This window comes from Papio anubis, chromosome 2, assembly GCF_008728515.1.
Source record: "Papio anubis isolate 15944 chromosome 2, Panubis1.0, whole genome shotgun sequence".
Lineage (NCBI taxonomy): Eukaryota > Metazoa > Chordata > Mammalia > Primates > Cercopithecidae > Papio > Papio anubis.
The window spans coordinates 50101137-50121121 of NC_044977.1; the positions used below are offsets into that span (position 1 = coordinate 50101137).

Genomic DNA, 19985 nt, shown 5'->3' on the forward strand with positions numbered 1-19985 from the left:
CTGTTCAACTCAAATTGAATTCCCTTAGTATTCTCTGCTTCTAAAATTTCTAAGTAGAGAAGCCCAAAGGAGAACCTTGAGAAAGGACACGAAAAAATCTGTACTCACCATATATCCAGGCAATAACAAAACATTCAAAGAATGCAACCCACAAAAGGCATACACCGCTAGCTGCATAGTAGTCAAAGAGCTGAAACACATACATGCCACCCTGTGAAGAAAAAACCACAAAAGGTCGATTTCCTACCTGGTCTCTCATTTCTTTCATATACAAAGAGCTCTGGCATATCAATAAGTCAAGAAAACCCAAGAGAAAAATGGGCAAAGACTCTGATGACCAGATAAATATACAAAAAGATGCTCAACTTCATGTTTGACAAATGTAATTAAAAACACACATACAGATAAATGAAAGCAAAATGATGGGTCCACGGGAGCCTGCTTCCCAAGGAGGTGCTTCACACCAAGTGCAGCTGACAGAGAAGACTCCAGGGTCACCCAGCTGCTCAGTGAGCGGCCCTGTAATCTGACTTCCGGGGTGGGGGTTCTTACAAACACCTCCAGAAAAACACTTTTACTTCTGGTAAGGAAAAATGGTGAAGCGAAGCCCTGAATTGGGTTTTCGGAGAATTGTTAAGTGGGACCCATTCCTGGGGAACAGGGGAGGTGGTAGGGGGCATGCAGGAGAGAGCATGCCCTGGCTGGATGCTGGGCTTCCATTCTTAGTACAATCTTTATCTCATCTGGCTTGTCTCTTGCTAGGCACGTCTTAGATGCTCCTGTTCCCTTCTGCTCTTTGCTTCCCTTGTGTGCATCTGAAATCCCCCCTCCTCCTGGCCCCTACCCACCCTCTGAATAGTGTATGCACCCCCACCCACACACCCCAGGCCTTGGCCCTATGACAGGTGACCTGCAAGGCCGTGCACCTCTACATGGCGCTGCGGTATTTCCTGGGAGGCCCGCATTTACCCTTGAGAATGTCTCCACCCCACCCCCAGGCCCGAGAAGAGCACAGAGTCAGGGGTGAACAGAGTTGTGAAATGGATTTCAGCTGAAGATCCTCTTCCCAGGCTTATCAGGACAGAGGGCAGCGGGTGGTCACAGTGTTGCCACAGCAACAGGCAAAATAATTGGGTAGTTTGGGTCAGCTGTGGGCTCCTGAGCCCCCCTCATGCTGCCCCCAGTATTGGCCCAAGCAAGACCCGTGAATTGGGTGGGGCTGGGAGATGAAGCCCCTGCCTGGCCCTCTCACCCAGCTGCTGCCTCCACTATGGCCTTGAGGAGGGCATTGGAGCACCAAGCCCGAAACACAGGTGAGAGAGCCACCTACCTCCGTCACCATCGTCAGCCCCAGCAGGTAGCTGATGCTACACACGAAGGCGATGAAGATTTCCCGACGATAACCCTTCCTTAGGAAGGATGGGTAAAGATCAACCAAGGATGTGATCTGTCCTTCGACTTCAACAAACTGAGGAGGGGAAGAGAGAGAGCTGGTGAGCGGCCGACGCTCAGGCCACCCTTGCCTACTGCTCAGAGGGAAGGGCCCAGGCACACACAGTGCAGGAGCAGATGAGACCATCCTTGTGTCCAGAATTGGCCTGTGAGATCAAGTTCAAGTGTGGGAGCCTGACTTCCCTGGCTGTGCCGGGGGAGTCCCACCTGCCACTCCTCGGAGCCAGACAATGTAACATGCGGTGGTCCACACCCAGTTGGCCAAATACTCCACACCTCTGCGTCTTCGCTTAGGCTGTTCCTGCCGCCAGAATGCCTTTCCCCATCCTCTGAAGCTCAGCTTGAGAACAACTGCGCCTCTGAAGCCAAGCTGACCCTCTGTCCTGGCACATTCAGGGGCATGAATGTGTTGCCATGACAACCTTCCTCATTGATCTCCATCCTCTTGGAAGATAAGGGTGGTATCACACTCACTTTTGGGCCTCAAATGCTAAGCCTGGCCAGACATATTGGCTGCTCAGCAAATGTGATGAATGGGTGGACCTTAGCACCAACTTGCTTGGCAGCTCAGGGGAAGTCTGAGCCTCAGTTTCCCCATCAGTGGAATGGCAGGCAGTTCAGGTCAGATTCACACAGTGGTTTTCAATCCTTTGGGGATCACAGACCCATGAGAGGACTTTTGCATGTGTGCACACACGCTGTGTAACCACCTGCTGCCTGGGACTCCAGGAACCCATCCCTGGGCTCCCAAAGGAAAAGAAGCTGGTTGGAAAAGGCCCCTCCGTAGGTAACATTCCAGGGGGATTCTCAGTCTTTCTAAACCTTTCCATCTATATGCCTAACCATTTATCTTGGGGGTTGCTCCATAGCATTACACAGAAAGCTGCCTCATTTTTAAATGGATAAAACTCCACCCTTGGGTAGGCATCGCCATTGATCTCATGCCTAGCTGATGGTCTCCAGACTCAACTCTTCCCCTCCTCCTGTGCACAGGCATTGTGCACGCAGCACAGTCTCAGAAGAGAAGCCTTGGGGTTAAGGAGCACACAGCAGCACTTTAAATTTGGATGGCTACACCCAAACTTCTCTGCCAACGAACACACCCTCCAAGGTCTATCTGATTCCTTCAAAAGTCGAAGAGCTAATCCATCCTGGACCCAGATGTTCTTTCATCTGAACGAGGCTTTTGGGAAGGACGTTTCCCCAGCATTCCTACCAGACAAATCTAACCCCTTCCTCCTTTGGGACGCATTGCAGGAAAATCCAGGGAAGGAACACAAATGAGGAGAAATCCCTTCCATGTGCTGACAGGGGCTGGAGAGATCAGACTGCCACCAGGAATAAGGGAAAAGATAAGCAGGAGGCTCTCGAGAGGGGCCGAGAGAAGGGGCTGCTTTTTTGACCTCTGACTCATGTGTCTGCCGCGGGGGTTTTGAACCTGAATTGCCACTGAATTATAGCAAACCTGCAGCTCAAACGCTAAGCTTCAAAAGGAGTTAAAAATAAAGGTTCTTTCCTTTGAGATGGGGAAATCAGAGACAGGAAGGTCCAGTGTTGCTGTGAATCAGGGCCAAGACCAGCAAAAACCCCCATTTCTCAGTTCCTTCGTGCTTCTGGAGAACACTGCTATCCTCCACCAGCCTCTTGGGCCCTCCCTCACTTAAGAGCTGTGTGATTGGCTTCTCTGAGCCTCACTTTCCTCTCTGTGAAATGGGAGGATCTTGCCCACTTAGCAGGGATGTTGAGAAAGATTTGAAATTATTAGAGTAAAACCGTTCACCCATGTCAGCAGGCTGGGTGAGCTCTTTGGGTGCAGGAGGAGTGGGTTCCAACTCTCATCTCCTCTCACAATTTGTTGAAAAACTGTGTCCAGGCTGGGTACGGTGGCTCATGCCTATAATCTCAGCACTTTGGGAGGCCGAGTCAGGCAGATCACCTGAGGTCAGGAGTTCGAGACCAGCCTGGCCAACATGACAAAACCCTGTTTCTACTAAAAATACAAAAATTAGCCAGGTGTGGTGGCGCACACCTGTAATCCCAGCTACTTGGGAGACTGAGGCAGGAGAATCACTTGAACCCAGGAGGCAGAGGTTGCAGTGAGCCAAGATTACGCCACTGCACTCCAACCTGGGTGACAGAGCAAGGCTCCATCTCAAAGCAAACAAACAAAAAACCATGTCCCTCTTGGGTAGTCTGGATGGCAACAGGCATCTGCCTCCACACGGCTGACTCCTCTACCCTGTCTCACCAAGAAATGCACAGCAGTACGATGGCTCTTAGGCCAGACAGACTCTCCCGCCAATGGTAGGAACCCTGATGAGCCAGGGTCACACTCCCTGCTCCCCTGCCCAGGACACAGTGACATCAGCGGGAGGCCTCTGCCTGTTGGCTGTAGATCTCCATACTTCCAACAGGAGGAAGTTATTTTGGGGAAATTCAAGGGGAAGGCCAATTGGGACAAACTAGCAGGTAAGAGACAGTTTCTGGGGACAGGGAGACCCAGCACCAAGCCCTTAACTAGCTGTGTGGAGCCTTGGCTAAGTTCTTGGTCTCTCTAAGCCTCAGTTTCCTCAGCTATAAGAAGGGTAAAAATAGTACCCAAGCATCGCAACACTGCAGCTTAAAGAGTTCATGTATAAAAAGCCAGGTGCAGGGCTGGCAGGAGGGCAAACTGGGGAGCCAGTGTTGAATGGGGACAGAGGTTCCATTTGGGAAGAGGAAAAAGTTCTGGAGATGGATGGTGGTGATGGCTGCACAATGTTTGAAGGTACGAATGCCACTGAGCTGTGCACTTAAACCTGGTTTAGATGGTAAATGTGTGTATCACCCCAAACACACATGCACATAGAAGCCTGCCACGAGGCCTGGCACCCAGTGAACACCTCTCATGGCAGCACTGTGATCCTGTCACGGTGAGGCACACTGCTGGCATCTGCAAAAGCTTCCCCATTTCCCCAAGTTCACAAAGCAAATAGATGCAAAGGAGGAAGCCCAACCTGTGCCATCAAATTCCCATTCTGGTTCCCTGGGACATGGGGCCTGGGAGACCAGTGACTCAGGTTCAGTTTCCACTCTTGTCCCTGGCAGGTCATCTAACTGCTCTGAGCCTTGAGTTCCTTGCTCTGCAAAGTAGGAGGAGTGGCTGTGAGAACCCACCAGATTCTCTCCGTGTGCCACTGGCACGGGGCCTCTCTGAGAGATGTGTGTCCTCCACCAGGTCCCACCTCCTGGGGAGAAAATCTAATGAGTGACCATCTCCACCTGCTCAGGGAGCCATTTCCAAAGCCCAAGTGGCCTATTTTGGGCCCATGAAGATGTCATGCCTTGTCATTTATTAACCTCTGTTTTTGTTTTTTTTTCTTTCACTTAGAGCTTTGGAAGAAGTTATAAAAGCCATTTGCTTGGGGCCTCTGAAGGCCAAACTCATTAACTAGGAATGATTAATGGAGTCCTCCTGCTTGTTTATTCAGCTCAAGTCCATCAACAACTGCAGAAGTATTTTGTTTTCCGTCTCCCTGATGTTTTCATTCTGTCTTCTCTGCTAATCCTGCCCCCTTCTCTGCCAAATCCCCCGCTCTGTTCTTGACCTTGCTGGCTGGCCGCCTCCTCTCTCTGGACTCACCCTCCTCTGCTTGACCTTCAGAGACTTTTCCCCTACCAGGTTCTGAGGACCCACTTGGGACACTGACTTTGAAGACTGCGGCCCGCGGGGAGGGCGACAAAGGGCTCTCCCGCCCTGGTTGCAGGCTCCAACCTCTCAGGGGTTCTCAGTTGCTCAAAGGCTTCCCAAGAGGCATTCAGACCTCCAGACCCAGACTACACAGTCTACATCCTACCTGCTTCTCAGTGGCCCACCTGCGTGGTGCTGCCTGAGGGACTCATGCTGGCCTGGGAACACAACCAGCCTGTCCCACATGCCATCAGTCCCTACTCCCGGAGTCATGTCTGTGCTCTGAACTGTTGTTTCAACAAGACCCTGTCAAAACTACACCTATTTCCAGGGAAAGGGGCCAAGGAGCTCAAGTGAATTGTCCTCCGAGCACTGCTGACTACTCTGCACCAGGCACTGGTCACTCTACAGCCAGATGCAGCCACTCAGCGGCTCTCACTGGCATTCCCTGGCCATGAGTCACCCTCTAGTGGAGGCCCTGAAGGGGTGGGATGTGGGGTTTAGAAGTGCAGGAAAGAACCTCAGTGGAGACAAGAGTCCTGCCTTGGGAGGGCAGAAGCCAGGACAGTCAGAGGTCAGGGCAGGTCTGAGCGAGGCTCCCGGCCTGTGCTGTGTATGAAGCATGGGAGGGAGCCAATGCCTGGCCTCTCGCACGCTCCAGGGAACACAGAATCCTGAGTGTGGGGTAGGCTTCTCCTGGGCACTTGCAACTGATTACGGTGGCCCCGACAACGACCAACTCACACAGAAATGTGGGTCCCTTCTCCGAACCGCCCGTCTGCTGCGCCCTCCCGTGCCCCGCCGACGCTCCACTGGAGCGCATCATGACTTATTGAGTCGTAACCTCCAATTCATCATTTGTGGCTTGACGGTAACCACAAACCCTGGTTGTCCCTGTCATAACCCACCCACTCCGAGAACCTCTGGATGCCCCTCTGCCAGCAGACAATGTGCCATGCCACGTTTTGTGTGCACTCCATTAGGCTAAATAATTATCTTGTTCAAATGCACTTTCTGGGGACCCAGAGCCTTTTCTATTCCTGGTGTCCTGGTGGAACCCTCACAGCTCAAGCACTGGAAGTCTGACTGGAGTGGGGACGGGGGTTGACCACCTCCCAGGTGGAATAAGGAGGCTTTCCCAGAGTTAGGCTCCCTACAGGGGCAGTCGCCCCAGGGCCATCCTGGGACTTATACGCACCTGGCTATCCAGTCCAAGCAAGAGAAGCATAATAAAAAAAAGAATGGACCAAAACGTGGGCAGCGGCATCATTGTCACAGCTTTTGGGTAGGCAATGAAGGCCAGGCCAGGACCTAGAAAGGAAAGAAAATGGGGAGGGGCACAGGGGACGAGACATCAGCCACCAAGCCACTGGGAACCCTGGGCTCACACAAAGACACTCAGACCCAAATACAGCAGGGAGCCAGGTCTGAACTCTGGCCTGGGGAAAGAGACCAGGCCTGTCTCACTTTTGGGTGGGACACGCTGGGGCTCAGGAGGGGCCCGGTTTTAGCATCTGTCTCCTACGCAGCACACGGGGCCTCCTCACAAACCAGCATCCATTGGGGCGTGGTTATTTGGGGTAGGACGAAGACTGAGCCCGGGACTCAGTCTGCAGCGACAAAGGAAAGGGAGGATCCTCCCACCCCAAAGCAAAGCCATCGAGTGGACAGCCTTCGCTGGAAGGAGGCGGGGGAGCGTGCTGGTGACCTGACCGCCCGCAGTCTCCTTTGCAAAGGGAAGGTTTCTATCTTTGAGTTAATGGCTAAAATACCATAGGAGTGGAAAGAAAACAAAACCATGCCCAATAGGGGGCATGTCTCTTCAGGGGTGCATTTGCAGGGCTCTCCCTGGCAAGGTCAGAGCCAAGCCCACAAGGTCAAGGTTGGGCCAACCAGGGCCCAAAGCTGAGGGAACGTGGGTGCAGGGGCAAGGTCCCAGGCCTGCAAGCCCTGAGGCCTGCATCCAAGTCATCCTCCTCCAATTTCGTTTTGGAATCACCCCATACCCTCTCAGTTTCCCCACCTGAAAAGTGAGGGCCAGGTGGCCATAAATGACTCACAAGGAGCCTTCCTGTGTTTAGATTCTCAGAGGTAGATACCATGTCACTAGAAAAGAGCTCTGGGTTTCCAAAGAGGGGACTTGGCTAGAACCTGAGGAGAGCTGGGGAGATGGGAGCTGTCAGCTCAGGGGATGTCTCTGATGGGAGACATTCCGGAGACAGACAGAAATGTCTCCTCCTGTCTCCAGCCTGCCTGAAAGCGGATGCCAGCGGAAAGAATTTAGTTGTTAACTGAGACCTGTGGGTCTGAGAAGCGAGGGCAGCAAAAGAAAGTAAAATCTACATTAAAAAAAAAAAAAAAAAAGTCAAGAAGCAGGAAACAAAAAGGCCAGAGCAGGAGCTGTTCAGCAGGGATTAGAAACCAGATGAATGGCTCAAGAATGAAAAACAAAAAGCAAAACCCAACTTTACAATAAATTGGAACCAGAAACCACAGTATATGGTGTTAACACCCCCAGTGTGGCAGGGAAGGGTGCGTCCTTCTACACTCCAGAGAAAACCTGACCAAAATATATCCTCGGGCAGCAACAGAGTGGTTGGTCACTGAGATGCTGGACACCCCCACCAGGAGTGGGGGTTTACCAAGCCCAAAATTGCTCAGAACATGCCCAAAGGAACCAGGGCCAGGTTCAGAAAAATATGGCCCCCAGGACCTGGTGAGATGACTTTTGAATCAAAGTTGAAGTTGGAGTCAAAAGCCGCAGCGTTTCCACCAAGGCTGGGGCTCTGCTGGTCCCCACAGAATGTCAGCGCTGGCCCTGACTGGTCCACACCGAATGAGGAATCGAGTCCAGCCAGCTGCGAGACAGATGCAAAATGGGTCCCCACCACCCCCAACCCACCAAGGACATTGTGAAGATTCTCAATTCGCTCGTTTCTGTATTTTAGTTTTGCCTTTCTCAAGCCAGCCTCTGGGAGAGGGCCTGAGCATCCTTCTCTAAAAGTGCATGGTGAACTCAAGAGAGAGAAGTCCAGGAGACATAATCTAGCCACTCCGAGAACCTCTGGATACCTCTCCGCTAACAGACAATGTGCCATGCCACGTCTTGTTTGCACTCCGTCAGGCTAAATAATTATCTTGTTCAAATGCACTTCGCTCAATATGGTGCTTGTTAAAAGCTTATTAGAGAAATAATCACCCTTGATGTGCCGGCTGTTCAGACATCACCGTGGGGAATAAATGACAAGGTGTTTGAAGTGGATGGGAAAAAAACAACTGAGATTGACAATATATGTGTCTATGAAAATACTTCGTTGTCCGTGGAGGAAGATATATTGTATGTATCTATCTGTATCTCCCATTGCCAAATTCACTCCATACTCCTGGAGATTCCCACTCAATTGCAATTGGTTTGCAAGCCCTCAGCTGAAAGCAAGCCATCTGCGGAGGAGGCATAAATCATCCCTGGCTCCCCTCACCACTCTAACTGCTAAACTCCCAAAGGGGCGTGGGGACTTCGGGAGTTACATTCAGCATCCTCAGTCTCTGGCCTGCTTTTGGGGGCTCTTTGGGCTGGGTAGAGGGAACAGTACATCTGAGGGTCCACTTTGGAAGCAGGGACAGTGGAGAGGTGTGTGGGGGTGACATGTGGATTTGTGAAGGTGGTCCTGCAGTGTTGGCAGGGGTCTAAGGATGGGACTGGGCCGTGTGCGTCTCTGCCAAGCAACGAAGACAGTGAGGAGGGGCCGGGGGCTCTCGGAGGTCACAGAGGCCCAGACAAATTCTCACACTGGAAGGGCCAGAGGTTGTTGCATGTGTCCAGGGTGGGCTGAGTGCCAGGAGGGGGACACCCTTGTGTCAGAAGGCCTGTCCAGCATGTGACAAGTGGAGAAATAGTGGACAGGATGTTCAGAAAGCCCTGTTGTAGCCCCACCTATCCCAAGCAAAGCCCTTGCTCTCAGGCTGCTGGTCTCCTCATCTGAGAAGGGAACTTCTGGACGCACGATGCTGAGGCACCTTCTGACCCTCCAATGCTAGGGCTCTAGGACTCAGGGACTGGGACATTGCCTCATGTTCCAAATACAGATGGCACAGGAGGTCAAGGGCAGTGGAATGGCAGGGCCTCCGGCTGTGTCTGGCCCTAGTCTATGGTGGTCCCTGAAGTTAATAACCCTCACGCTCTCCCATCGGCTTGGAAGGAGCCTCAGCCCAGGACCCTTGCCACCTCCAGGTAGCCCCAGGGTGGTTGTAAGAAATTAGGACATGGATGGGGTGGCACTGGGGGCTCACCATGTAAAATAACAAAACCAACTGATGATCACCCACAAAGTGAACTGTGCAGGGCCGGGGAGGGGTGGAGAGGCCAGAAAGGTGGACTTTGAGGATCCTGGGAGCCTGAGGGAATCCCACAACCCAAGCCACTGCAATTAAAGCTACAGGCCCAGGACCTCAAGCAGCCGTGGCCAAGTCCCAGAATGGAGGCACCTGAGAGACTGCAGATTCTAGCAACTGAGGGCCCCATGATTCTCAGGTTCCAGAAGCACCTTGCTGGAACTCTGGGATCCCAGATTCCTAAGGTCCCCGTCTGTGCAGGGCCCGTGATTCTAAGACACTGGCATCCTCCATGCCTATGACTGCAGGTAGCCCGAGGAACAGCGCCTGGTCAACAGGGCCCACACCCCAAGGGGTGACATTGTACTTACAACCCACCCCCAGTTAGATCTGCCACCGTCCCAGTAGGTCGTCCCCTCATCTACCCCCTCCCTCCACACACTGCACCCAGTGCCTACGGTGGTGCCTGACACAGAGTGGGGACTCGTTCACGAGAAATCGGTGGAATGGATGAATGCGTCTGCTTAGAGGGAGCGCGCTGGGAGCAAAGTGCAAAATACAGAAACCAAGGCTGAGAAGGTGGTGATGAAATGCCGATTGGTGGCTGACTTGGGCCTGAGTTAGGAAAGTGGTTTCTGTTGTGGAAACCAGGAGTTTGCTGGGGAAGGACGGGAGGCGGGGAAGACCACGCTAAGGTAGCTAAAAATTCCCCAACTTAACCACCCCCCACGCTTTTGCCACCCCTCAGGCCAAATTGCAATAAAAATGTTTAAAATTTGGCTTTTGTACTCTTTGATATTTGGGGGACATCTTGGTGGGGGGGGGGTCCATTTTAGAAACCAGGCTCGTCCCCCCTCAAAGCCCCCTGGGGTCTGGCTTCATGCCTGCAGTACTCGGCTTACACACTAGGTGGCAGTGCCCACCACCACTGCCACCGATACCACCGTACCTGACTCAGCCACATCAGCAATGTCCACCCCTTGCTCTTGTGCCATGAAGCCCAGGATGGAAAAAATTGCGAAGCCAGACACAAAACTGGTACCACTGTTCAGGCATCCCAGCAGCATACAGTCCCTAAGTTACACATATGTCAGGGAGCAAGTTAATTCACAACACAAGGAAGCCACGCTCCCTACTTCTCTTTTTCTTTAAACATCATCATCATCATTTCTAAAGTCCACCAGGCCCGCCGGCGCAACACTTGCCTGTACGAGTTGTACTTGTACTTATTGTAGCTCCCCAGTGAGGTCATAGCCCCCAGGCAGATGGCGTAAGAGAAGAATATCTGAGTCCCAGCATCAATCCACACCTATGAGGGGGAGGGAGGTGGCAAGGAGAGAGAGGAGGGCTGTTAGAGCTGGCTTCCTGGAGGAGGCAGCGAGGGTTATGTCCACCCAGCGATGGGCTGGGGACGGGACCTTGCACATGCAAATGGAACACTTATGCTCGAATCCAAGGTGACTTTCACGGCAATACTGAGCTGCAAGGAGCCCCAGAAATCAAACACCCCACCTCCCAGCGACCTAGCATCAGGGTTAAGAGGCTTCAGAAGCAGATGGATCTGGATTCCAACCCTGGAATGACAGTGGACAAGTATCACTCCTGCGGTCTCAGTTTTCACATCTATAAAATGGGCTCCATTGCCCTACCCCATAGAGCTGTTTCCCAGGTTCAAAGAGTGGCGATTCAGCCCAGTGCCAGTTACACAGCAAGCCCATAAGTCAAGGTTGCTGCCACCACCATTATTGTTACTGTTTGCGGACCCTCAAGTTAGAATGCGGAAGGAGGTCCCAAGGGACTACGCAGCCAAAACTGCTCTCCAGAATCTTCACCAGGCAGCTCCAGAGGGTCTGACAGCCACCTTCCCAGCTGTCCTCTGAGGCTGGCCAACCCTTCTCCCACCTGTGTCCTGTCCAGGGGGAAGGGCAGTGGGGAAGGAGAGTACAGGCCCTTGGGAAGTAACCGGAAGGCCCTGGGGATTCAGGTCCTCAAACAAACCCAGAAAATCTCCCAGGGATTCTGCTACCTCCCTGAGGTCACAAGGCTGAGTGCCAGAAGGTGGGCTTTCGGTATCTGCCCCTCGACCCTCCAAGGCCATCGCCCGCAGCGCTCCAGGTCCCGGCTCTCCCATCCCCAGGATGCAGCAGCCCTTGTGGCTGCAGTGGGCAGAAGCTGGGCCGAGGGGAGACTTGCTTATCAGAAGATTTCTCCCCCTTACCTGGTGCAGGGTCTAAAGCAGCCTCTCTAAGTGGCCAGCCTCAGACGTCCTTGACACGAAAACAGACGCACACAGCTAGAAAGGTCCGTCAGCACCGGGGACAGGCACACCCACCACAGGCCCAGTGGAAAAGTACCGGGGGGCGGTGGCCCAGTTAGACCTGTGCACCGAAGAACCACGGAAGATGTGCTGCCAGCGGCCTCTGCCCCTGCCCTGTCCTGTGCTGGCCCAGCCCTGGGTGGGAGGGAGGACAGTGTGTCCCAGCCCCGCAGTACCTGTGGGTCCTCGAGGCGGGTGATGTCGGGATACAGATAGAACTTGATGCCTGCGCCCGCACCCGGCAGCGTCAGCCCTCGGACCAGCAGCACCAGGAGCATGGCAAATGGAAAAGTGGCTGTGAAGTACACGACCTGCGAGGGAGAGAGGGATTCAGGGGGTCATGGGCATCACTTGCTGCTGCTAAGTCTGAGTGTCCTCTCAGAGAGGCAGAGGGGAGCACTGGTCAGGATCAGGGGTTCTGGAGCCAAGTTTGCTGTCTCACTTGCTGTGCGGTCTTTGGCACATTGCTTAACCACTCTGGGACTCAGCTGCCTCATCTGTAATCTGGGTATATACAGGTACCTACCTCACAGATTTCTTTTTTTTTTTTTTTAATTTGAGACGGAGCCTCGCTCTGTCACCCAGGCTGCAGTGCAATGGCACGATCTTGGCTCACTGCAACCTCCGCCTCCCGGGTTCAAGTGATTCTCCTGGCTCAGCCTCTCGAGTAGTTGGGATTACAGGTGCCTGCCACCATGCCCAGCTAATTATTGTATTTTTAGTAGAGACAGGATTTTACTAGGTTGGCCAGGCTGGTCTCAAACTCCTGGCCTCAAATGATCCACCTGCCTCAGCCTCCCAAAGTGCTGGGATTATAGGCGTGAGCCACGGCACTGGCCCACCTCACAGATTTACTGAGATTAAATGAAAAACATCCTATAAACAGTTTGTCCCAGGCACCATCTAAGCACAAAATACAGTGGTGGATAAGACAGAAAACAAATCCCTGCCTTTGTGGAACTGACATTCCAGGGTGTAGAGGTGGAAAATGCAAAATCAGAGAGTAAGCTATCAAGTGCACGTGTAGAAGGCTCAGCCCAGTGGTTGCCAACCATGGCATGTGCCGATGACATGCAGGTCATATTAGTTAACTAACCACAATGTTGGTATGATTCCTATGGTTAGGGATCAGATAAGCATGGATTCAAATCCCAGCTCTGTCCCCTCATTTGCTGTGTGATCTTAGGCACATTGCTTAACCTCTCTGGACCTGTTTCCTCATGAGTAGAATTCAGATAAGAGTAATAGAAGCCCCTCACCAAGGGGTGAGGTGAGGATTCAATGGGATGATGCTTGTAACACTGCCACTCAGTAGGTGCTCCAGAAAGGGGGCCTGTTGTTGACACTGATTTTGCTGGAAGGATGGGACCTTCAGGGAAGAAAATGAGGCCTCTCAAAGGCCCTTAACTGGGAACAGGAAAGGCTCCCTACTTCACCGGGCCTCTGGGAGACCCATGGCCTTCCCTGGGTCACACTGTATGTTCCAGACAGGCCAAGATCAGGTGTGAGGTAGGGACTAGAAATGATGTGGCCGTCTCCTCCCAAAGACCTTCTGTCTTCCTGTCCTGCAAGCACTGTTTGTGACATCAGTTCTCATGGATGGATTTTCCCATTTTATTCAACACAAGGAGTTTCCAGACAGGGTTTATGCCTGGGAGGAGCTCAAAGGTGCCTGGCTGAATGGACAGTGAGATCCTAGTGTTTCAGGCAGGGCACTAGCTGAGTAGAAACATCCCAGGCACAAGCCCACTTCATCCTCACCACGCCCCCCAGGACGGTGGTTTACAGTGGAGAAACTGAGGCTGGGTGGGCTTTAAGGACTTGCCCAGGGCATCAACGGAGTCCAGGATTTGAACCCAGAGCCTGTGGAGGGCTAACCTCTGAGCAGAAAGGCATGAAGTATTTTACTTCGACATGCAGAAAGCTCATGGTGGCCACCTCGAAACACTGAGACTGGCTGGCAGAGCCCTGGGCCACATCTGGGGATCAGGGGACCTGGGAGGAACCACTGCACGGTCAATGCGCCCATTTTACAGGAGAGGAAACTGAGATGACGAGAAAAGGAGGAATGTGCCCATGGAGTTGGGGGTGCAGTGCCAGGGCACTGCTGGAGCCCAGGTATGTAACAAACACTGACAGATAGTGACAGAGCCCAAAACCTCACCTAGATGGCACCAGGACCCTCGACAGAGCACATTCTCCTGGCCATGATCCCTTTGAGTAGAAACAATGAGAAAGGGAATTCGGAAAAGGGCAAAAAGGAAGCTTTCAGGGCCTGCTTAGCTCAGCTGCCCTCAGCCCAATAACCCTCAGGCAGTGTTTATTGAGCACTTACTGTATACCTAGCACTGTTCCAAATGCTGTGACGTCTATTCTCACTGGCTCCTGCCCTAACCCTCTGAGGTAAGTTTTATTACTATCTCCATTTTGCAACAAGAAAACTGAGGCCCAGAGAGAGTCCATCACTTGCCCAGGGTCACATGGCCTTAAGCAGCAGAATGGGGACCTGCCCCACAGCCCACATATAGGAGACTGGCAAAAAGCCTCCCACAACTGGCAGTTTACTGACTCTCCCCAAGAGCAGAGGGCAGCCAGGAGGGAGGCCCGCAGGTCTAAATCCAAGCTTAGAGGCTGGCTTGCCATGAGCCCTCCAGGAAGCCGCTGTCCCCTCTAGACTCTGTTTCCCCACCTGGAAGTAAAGGGTTGGGACCGCAGGGGCTCTGAGGTTGCCTCCTACTCTGCCACTCTAGGTCAAGGGGTAGAGAGGCTGTGGGTCAGCTGCGGAGCCGCCTCTACCAGGGGTTGTACGCTGCCTCTGCCACCCCTTGCTAGTGACCTGGGTGGGCCTCAGCTTCCCCATCTGTCCACTGAGGATACGGGAACGCTGACCTTGCTTGCTGGCCCCTGGCCTGCCGTGAGCATTCAAGAAGCCTCCTCGGCCAGCACTGTCAGGACGGCCCTCCAACACTGAGAGGGTGGGCCCCACTCCCGCCTCTGCCCCCAGGCGTCCTTTGTTCCTCCAGGCCTCGGTTTCTCCAGCCATCTGGAGAACCGTCATCTCTTCTCCTTGAGGCCAGGAGCCCACATGATTTCCCAAGGATGGGAAGGCAGACGTGGAGGGCCGGGGCACATCAGGAAGCCACAGAAGGGGGGAAGAAGTGAAAAAAGAAAACCAGCCTGCCTCTCCCTTCCTGAGGACAGGCGGCCAGGCGGCCAGGCGCCCCAACCAGTTCCCACCTCTGGGGCCCTTTGTGGGCCACACCCGGGCTGGTGAACAATAGCTGCTGACAGCAGCCCCGCAGGGGTCTCCAGAGGGCGGCCACTTCAAAGCCAGGCAGGCCTCCCCTGGGCCAAAGCCTCTGTGGCCAGAGGGCTTTGTGTCAGGGACGGGTGTGGAGGTGGCTTTCCTTGTTTTCACGTAGTTAGTTTATTTAACAAGCACTTATGCAGTGCAGAGTTTGTGCCGGGCACTCAGCTAAGAGCTCCATGAGTTTCAACTCATTTAATCCTCAGACAACTGAGAAGAGCCAGGCACCAGCCTCACCTGCATTTTCTAGATGAGGAGACTGCCCAGAGAGGTGGGGGCACCTGCCTGGAATCAGAGTTAGTGGTGGCGGATGCGGGATGGATCCAGGCCAGCTGGTGTCAGGTCCCCACACCTTTGGGATGTGTGTCATTGTTCCTCCCCAAATCCTGGTCACACCACCTCAGCCATGTGAAGGGAAAATAAAATCTCAGGACCCCAAACTCACTATGCAGAAGGAAAAGGTTAAGCTTGGGAACTGAGTCACACACACACACACACACACAACTGGCCTGCCTTCTGTTCTTCAGCAGAGAGCTGTGAGATACAGGCCACATATCTCCCCAGGCAGCCTCCCTCACCCTGACAATGTAAACTCACAGCTCATCTTCACAGGTACGGGACAAAGCGACAAGAAATCAGCCATCCGCCCACACGTCCAGGCATGTGTCTCCTTCCTCCACCGTGTGTGCACCCTACCCTATGGAAAATGTGTGTGTTCTCCACCCTATGGAAAATGTATGTGTTCTCCACCCTATGAAAAATGCAGATTTGCTGAGAGACACCGTGCATAACTACCTGAATTACCTATTCCTCTGTCCCCTCCTGCTGTTTCCCCTTACATTTTTTTTTTTTTTGAGACATGGTCTCTGTCGCCCACGCTAGAGTGCAATGGCGCAATCAAAGCTCACTGCAGTCTCCACTTCCTGGGCCCAAGAGATCCTCCTACCTCAGCCTCCTGAGTAGCTGGGACTACAAGTACACGCCACCATGCCCAGCTAATTTTTGTACATTTTAGTAGAGACAGGGTTTCGCCATGTTGACCAGGTTGGTCTTGAACTCCTGAACTTAAGCAATCTGCCCTCCTCGGCCCCCCAAGTGCTGGGATTACAGGTGTGAGCTACTTCTCTGGGCCTCCCCTTTATATACTGAGGTTCTCAAAACCCTCTTTGGAAAAAGTGCAGGCCATAGACCTGACTGTGGCTTGTGTCTCTTTTTCCTGGGCACATCTTCAAACTTGGCAAAATAAACCTCTAAGCTGATTGAGCCCCCTGACTCAGACGGGTTTTGGTTTACAGCAGCAGGTTTGAAAGCCACTCTTGCTTTGCAGAATCTGCTGCTCCGAGGACAAGCCGGTGAGAGCCATGCTTTCAACTTTTCCGTGGCTTCCCCGGGATCCCCAAGGGAGAAGCTGGTGCCAGCCGCTGCCAGGGGCCTCTGGTGGTGGCCCAGCAGGCCTTGCCATGGGACATGGTATTTTTCCACTCTTGCTGGTGAACCTTCGTGGCTCCTCTGAGCCCTAGACCCAAAAGCCCTGTGGCTCAGTTGTCTGGGAAAACTTGCAAGGACAACTTTTCTCCATCCCCTCTGGGCAGTAGAAAAGAGGGTGGCTGAGCAGCAGGGGGAGCTGGGCATCTTTGGGAGGTAAGGGTCTGGGCAGCAGCAGCAGGGGGAGCTGGGCATCCTTTGGGAGGTAAGGGTCTGGGCAGCGGGGCTCGCCATTGATCCCAGAGATCCTAGGCAGGCCCCAAGGGTCCTCAGCGCCCGGGATGTTGGTGAGGGGCTTCACTAACTCATTTCACATAAGGGGAAGGTGAGGCTGAGAAAGTGAAAGGGCCTTGTCCAAAGTCATGCAGTTTGGGGGATCCAGAGCTAAAAGGATGTGGCTCTGACTACCCGCGCTTTGCTTTTAACCAGGCAAAAAGAGCTGTTCCAGAGGCCAACAGTGAAGAGCCCCAGCCTCAGTGAACATCCGTGCTCACTCCAGGGCCTCCTCCCCGTGCATCTGCAGGGCTTGCACTTCCTATGTGCGTGTCTGGATCTCTGCCCCCTTCCCAGACCCCACTCTGTGACAGCAGGGACATGCCTGGCACATGGCCTACTTACTGCATCCTCAGGCTGGCACGGGGGTGGGCACAGGAGGTGGAAGAGTGTGGGGCACCCAGGTCGGGAGTGGGGCTGCCTGGGTCCAAATCCCAGCAGAGCCACTGACAAGCTGTGTGATGCTGGGCAAGGTAATAAGCCTCCCTGAACCTGAGTTTCCCCATCTGTAAAATGGGACTAATAACCACACATACTCCAAAACATGAGGAGGATTCAATGAGCCACCCAGCAGCACTGAGAACGCTACCCCGCACTCACGGGCTACTGCGCTTTCACCGCCATTATCACTATTTGTTGAATGGACTAATGGCAGCCTAGTTTTGAACCCCTGGAATAGTGAAAATTACAAAAAAGGAAACTGCAACCTAGAGAGGCAAAGTGATTTGAACTCAGATTTGAGCCTTTCAGGCCGGGGCTCTCCCTCCATTACCCTCCAACTCCTCCTTGCTGGACTAGACACGAGAGCAGGGCCTTGGCAGGATGAGGTCCGTCTGCTGCCCGTGGGCCCAGCCCCCACGTCAGCCACAAACCTGGTCTGTGGCCAGGGCTGGAAGCCATGGCCAGCGAGCAGTCAGCCTCTCAGCCATGGGGCTTGAGGAAGTCCACAGAGCCTGACTGTGTTTGTCTTGGCTTCTCTGGCCTGGCCTAGGCTCTGCTATTGTTCTGGGAATCACGCCCACCCCTGGGAGGCCTAGAGCCACCCCATGAAGGAGGTTGTTGCTAAGGATGACATGGGAGGACCCCGGGAAGGTCAAGTCTTTGCTCGGCCACAGCTGCAGCCTGGTACCCTCTCTTCTGGCTTTGACACTACTCTCCTGTGTTCTGCATTATGGCTCAAAAGTTGCTCACTGTCCCTGGCGGACATCAGCCTCCTCCATCAGACTGGGTGCTCCCCAAGGGTCTGGGTCAAACACACCTCAGGTCCTTTGCACAGGCTGTCCCTTCTACCTGGAGATTTTCCCCTCCATATACTCACCTGGCTCAGCCCTTCACAAGGATGTGAAGCATCCTTGCCTAGAGTCACCTTCTTGGTAGGCCTTGCCTGGCCACCCTATTTAAAATTGCTCCCAACACTCCCCACTCTCCTCTGTTTGACCTTTTCCCATAGCTCGCATCCCCATTTGACTCCTATACATTTTTCGCATTCGTCTTGTTACGACCTGACTCTTCCTGCCAGGCCATCAGCCCCTGGAGCCCAGGAATCTTTGTTTTGTGAACCACTGCATGTCCCCCCGTGCTGTTTCTACAAAGCACCTGGCACATGGTAGAGGCTCAAAAAATACTAGTGCATAAATAAGTGATGATGTCTCCAGCACTGCTGAGGACCAGTGCTCACAGAAACTTCCTCACTTCTGTGTGGGGAAAGTGAGGCAGAGTGGAGAAGGGCATGGTGGCGTGCGCCTGTGGTCCCAGCTACTCAAGAGACTGAGGTGGGAGGATGGTTTGAGGATGGCTTGAGCCCAGAAAGTGAGCTGAGATCAAGCCACTGCATTTCAGCCTGGGCAACAGAGCCAGACCCCGCCTCAAATTTAAAAAAAAAAAAAAAAGAAGGAAATTAGCATTTACAGAACCATCTGTGCCAAGCATTGTGCCAGGTGTTTAACACACCTCATTTTAACCCTTACTATCACCTATTTTATAGAGGAGGAAACTGAGGCTCAGAGAGGAGGAAGTGACCTTGGATAAGTCACTTGACCTCCCTAAGCCTGAGTTTTCTCATTGTTTAAAGAAAGGAATAAAATGGTGTGTTTGTAAGACGGAGAACCCGGGTAGCACAGTGAGGGTGCTCTCCAAGGAGGTGCAGGAAATACCCATGTCCCCTGCTCCTGCCTGTTCCGGGCAGGACTGTGCTCACTGGTGTGCAGGGGCAGGTGTCCAAGGCCTGGACTGCTTCCATTCCACCCCGGGCTTCAGGATGGCAGGGTGGTTCTGCCCCAAGAAACAAGCAGAGGGCACTGTGTGTATTGGAGGAGGGTGCACGGGATCACCATCATTCTACCTCTTGCAACCCTGGAGTCCCAGGTCTTGCAAGGGTAAGTGACTGGAGTAATTACTTGGATCTCTACAAATCTGTGATTTCGCCTCTTTGGGGGCTCTTTATCCAGGGAGAGCACATTCCTCAACCCTCAATTCTACTCTGTGGCTGGGGCAGCTAAGGTCACTGCCCACAGCTCCACCTGGAATGCTACCTTAAGACACTCCTTTGACTTTTGGGGTTTTTTTGATCTGAAAGAGATGTTCCCTTTTTTGGGATGTGAGTCACTGGGGAAAGCGTTGAGAGGGCACCATCTAAAGGCAGATGAGCAAATGCCTTTGTTCTTGATAGCTTAGGGCCCTGGATTCAGGCTCACACCTGTGATCGCAACAGACCCCTGCACCAGCCTTTGGCATCAGCACAGCCATGACAACAGCGAGTGTCTAGGTTATTAGGGAACAGTTCGGCTCTAGTTAGTAACAGGTAACGTTTCAGTTATTGGTTAACATTTTCACTATTGCTAATATATCAGTTATACCTAAACCTTTAAAATTACAAGCTATTGCTAATCTATCAGTTATACCTAAAACCTTAAAATTACAAGCTAATATTTTACATTTGTTAATCACTAACATCTTAGTCACTATGTGACCTATTAATCAGCAGCAAACACTCCAGTTATGAATAATACTTTGGTTAACAGCTAACATCTTGGCCATGAGTGGATGATTTAATAATCAGCTAACACTTTCCTGAACAACTAACATTGGAGGTGCCGGCTGAAATGTTAGTTATAAGATAACTCCGTTAATCTGATTTAGCAGCTAAAATC

The 19985-nt window shown here is 52.8% G+C and overlaps 1 protein-coding gene across 3 annotated transcripts in view; it reads right to left on the reverse strand.

Moving 5' to 3' along the window:
• The window catches only part of SLC6A6 (solute carrier family 6 member 6), an 87239-nt gene that overhangs the window by 10674 nt on the left and 56580 nt on the right, over positions 1-19985 (reverse strand). For all 3 annotated transcript variants that reach the window (XM_021922672.2, XM_021922670.2, XM_031663109.1), the window contains 6 exons: positions 11948-12082; positions 10660-10763; positions 10404-10528; positions 6321-6433; positions 1331-1468; positions 109-211 (listed from right to left, as the gene is read on the reverse strand). In XM_021922672.2, the coding sequence (XP_021778364.1) occupies positions 109-211; positions 1331-1468; positions 6321-6433; positions 10404-10528; positions 10660-10763; positions 11948-12082 (718 nt within the window). The remainder of the gene's footprint in view (positions 1-108; positions 212-1330; positions 1469-6320; positions 6434-10403; positions 10529-10659; positions 10764-11947; positions 12083-19985) is intronic.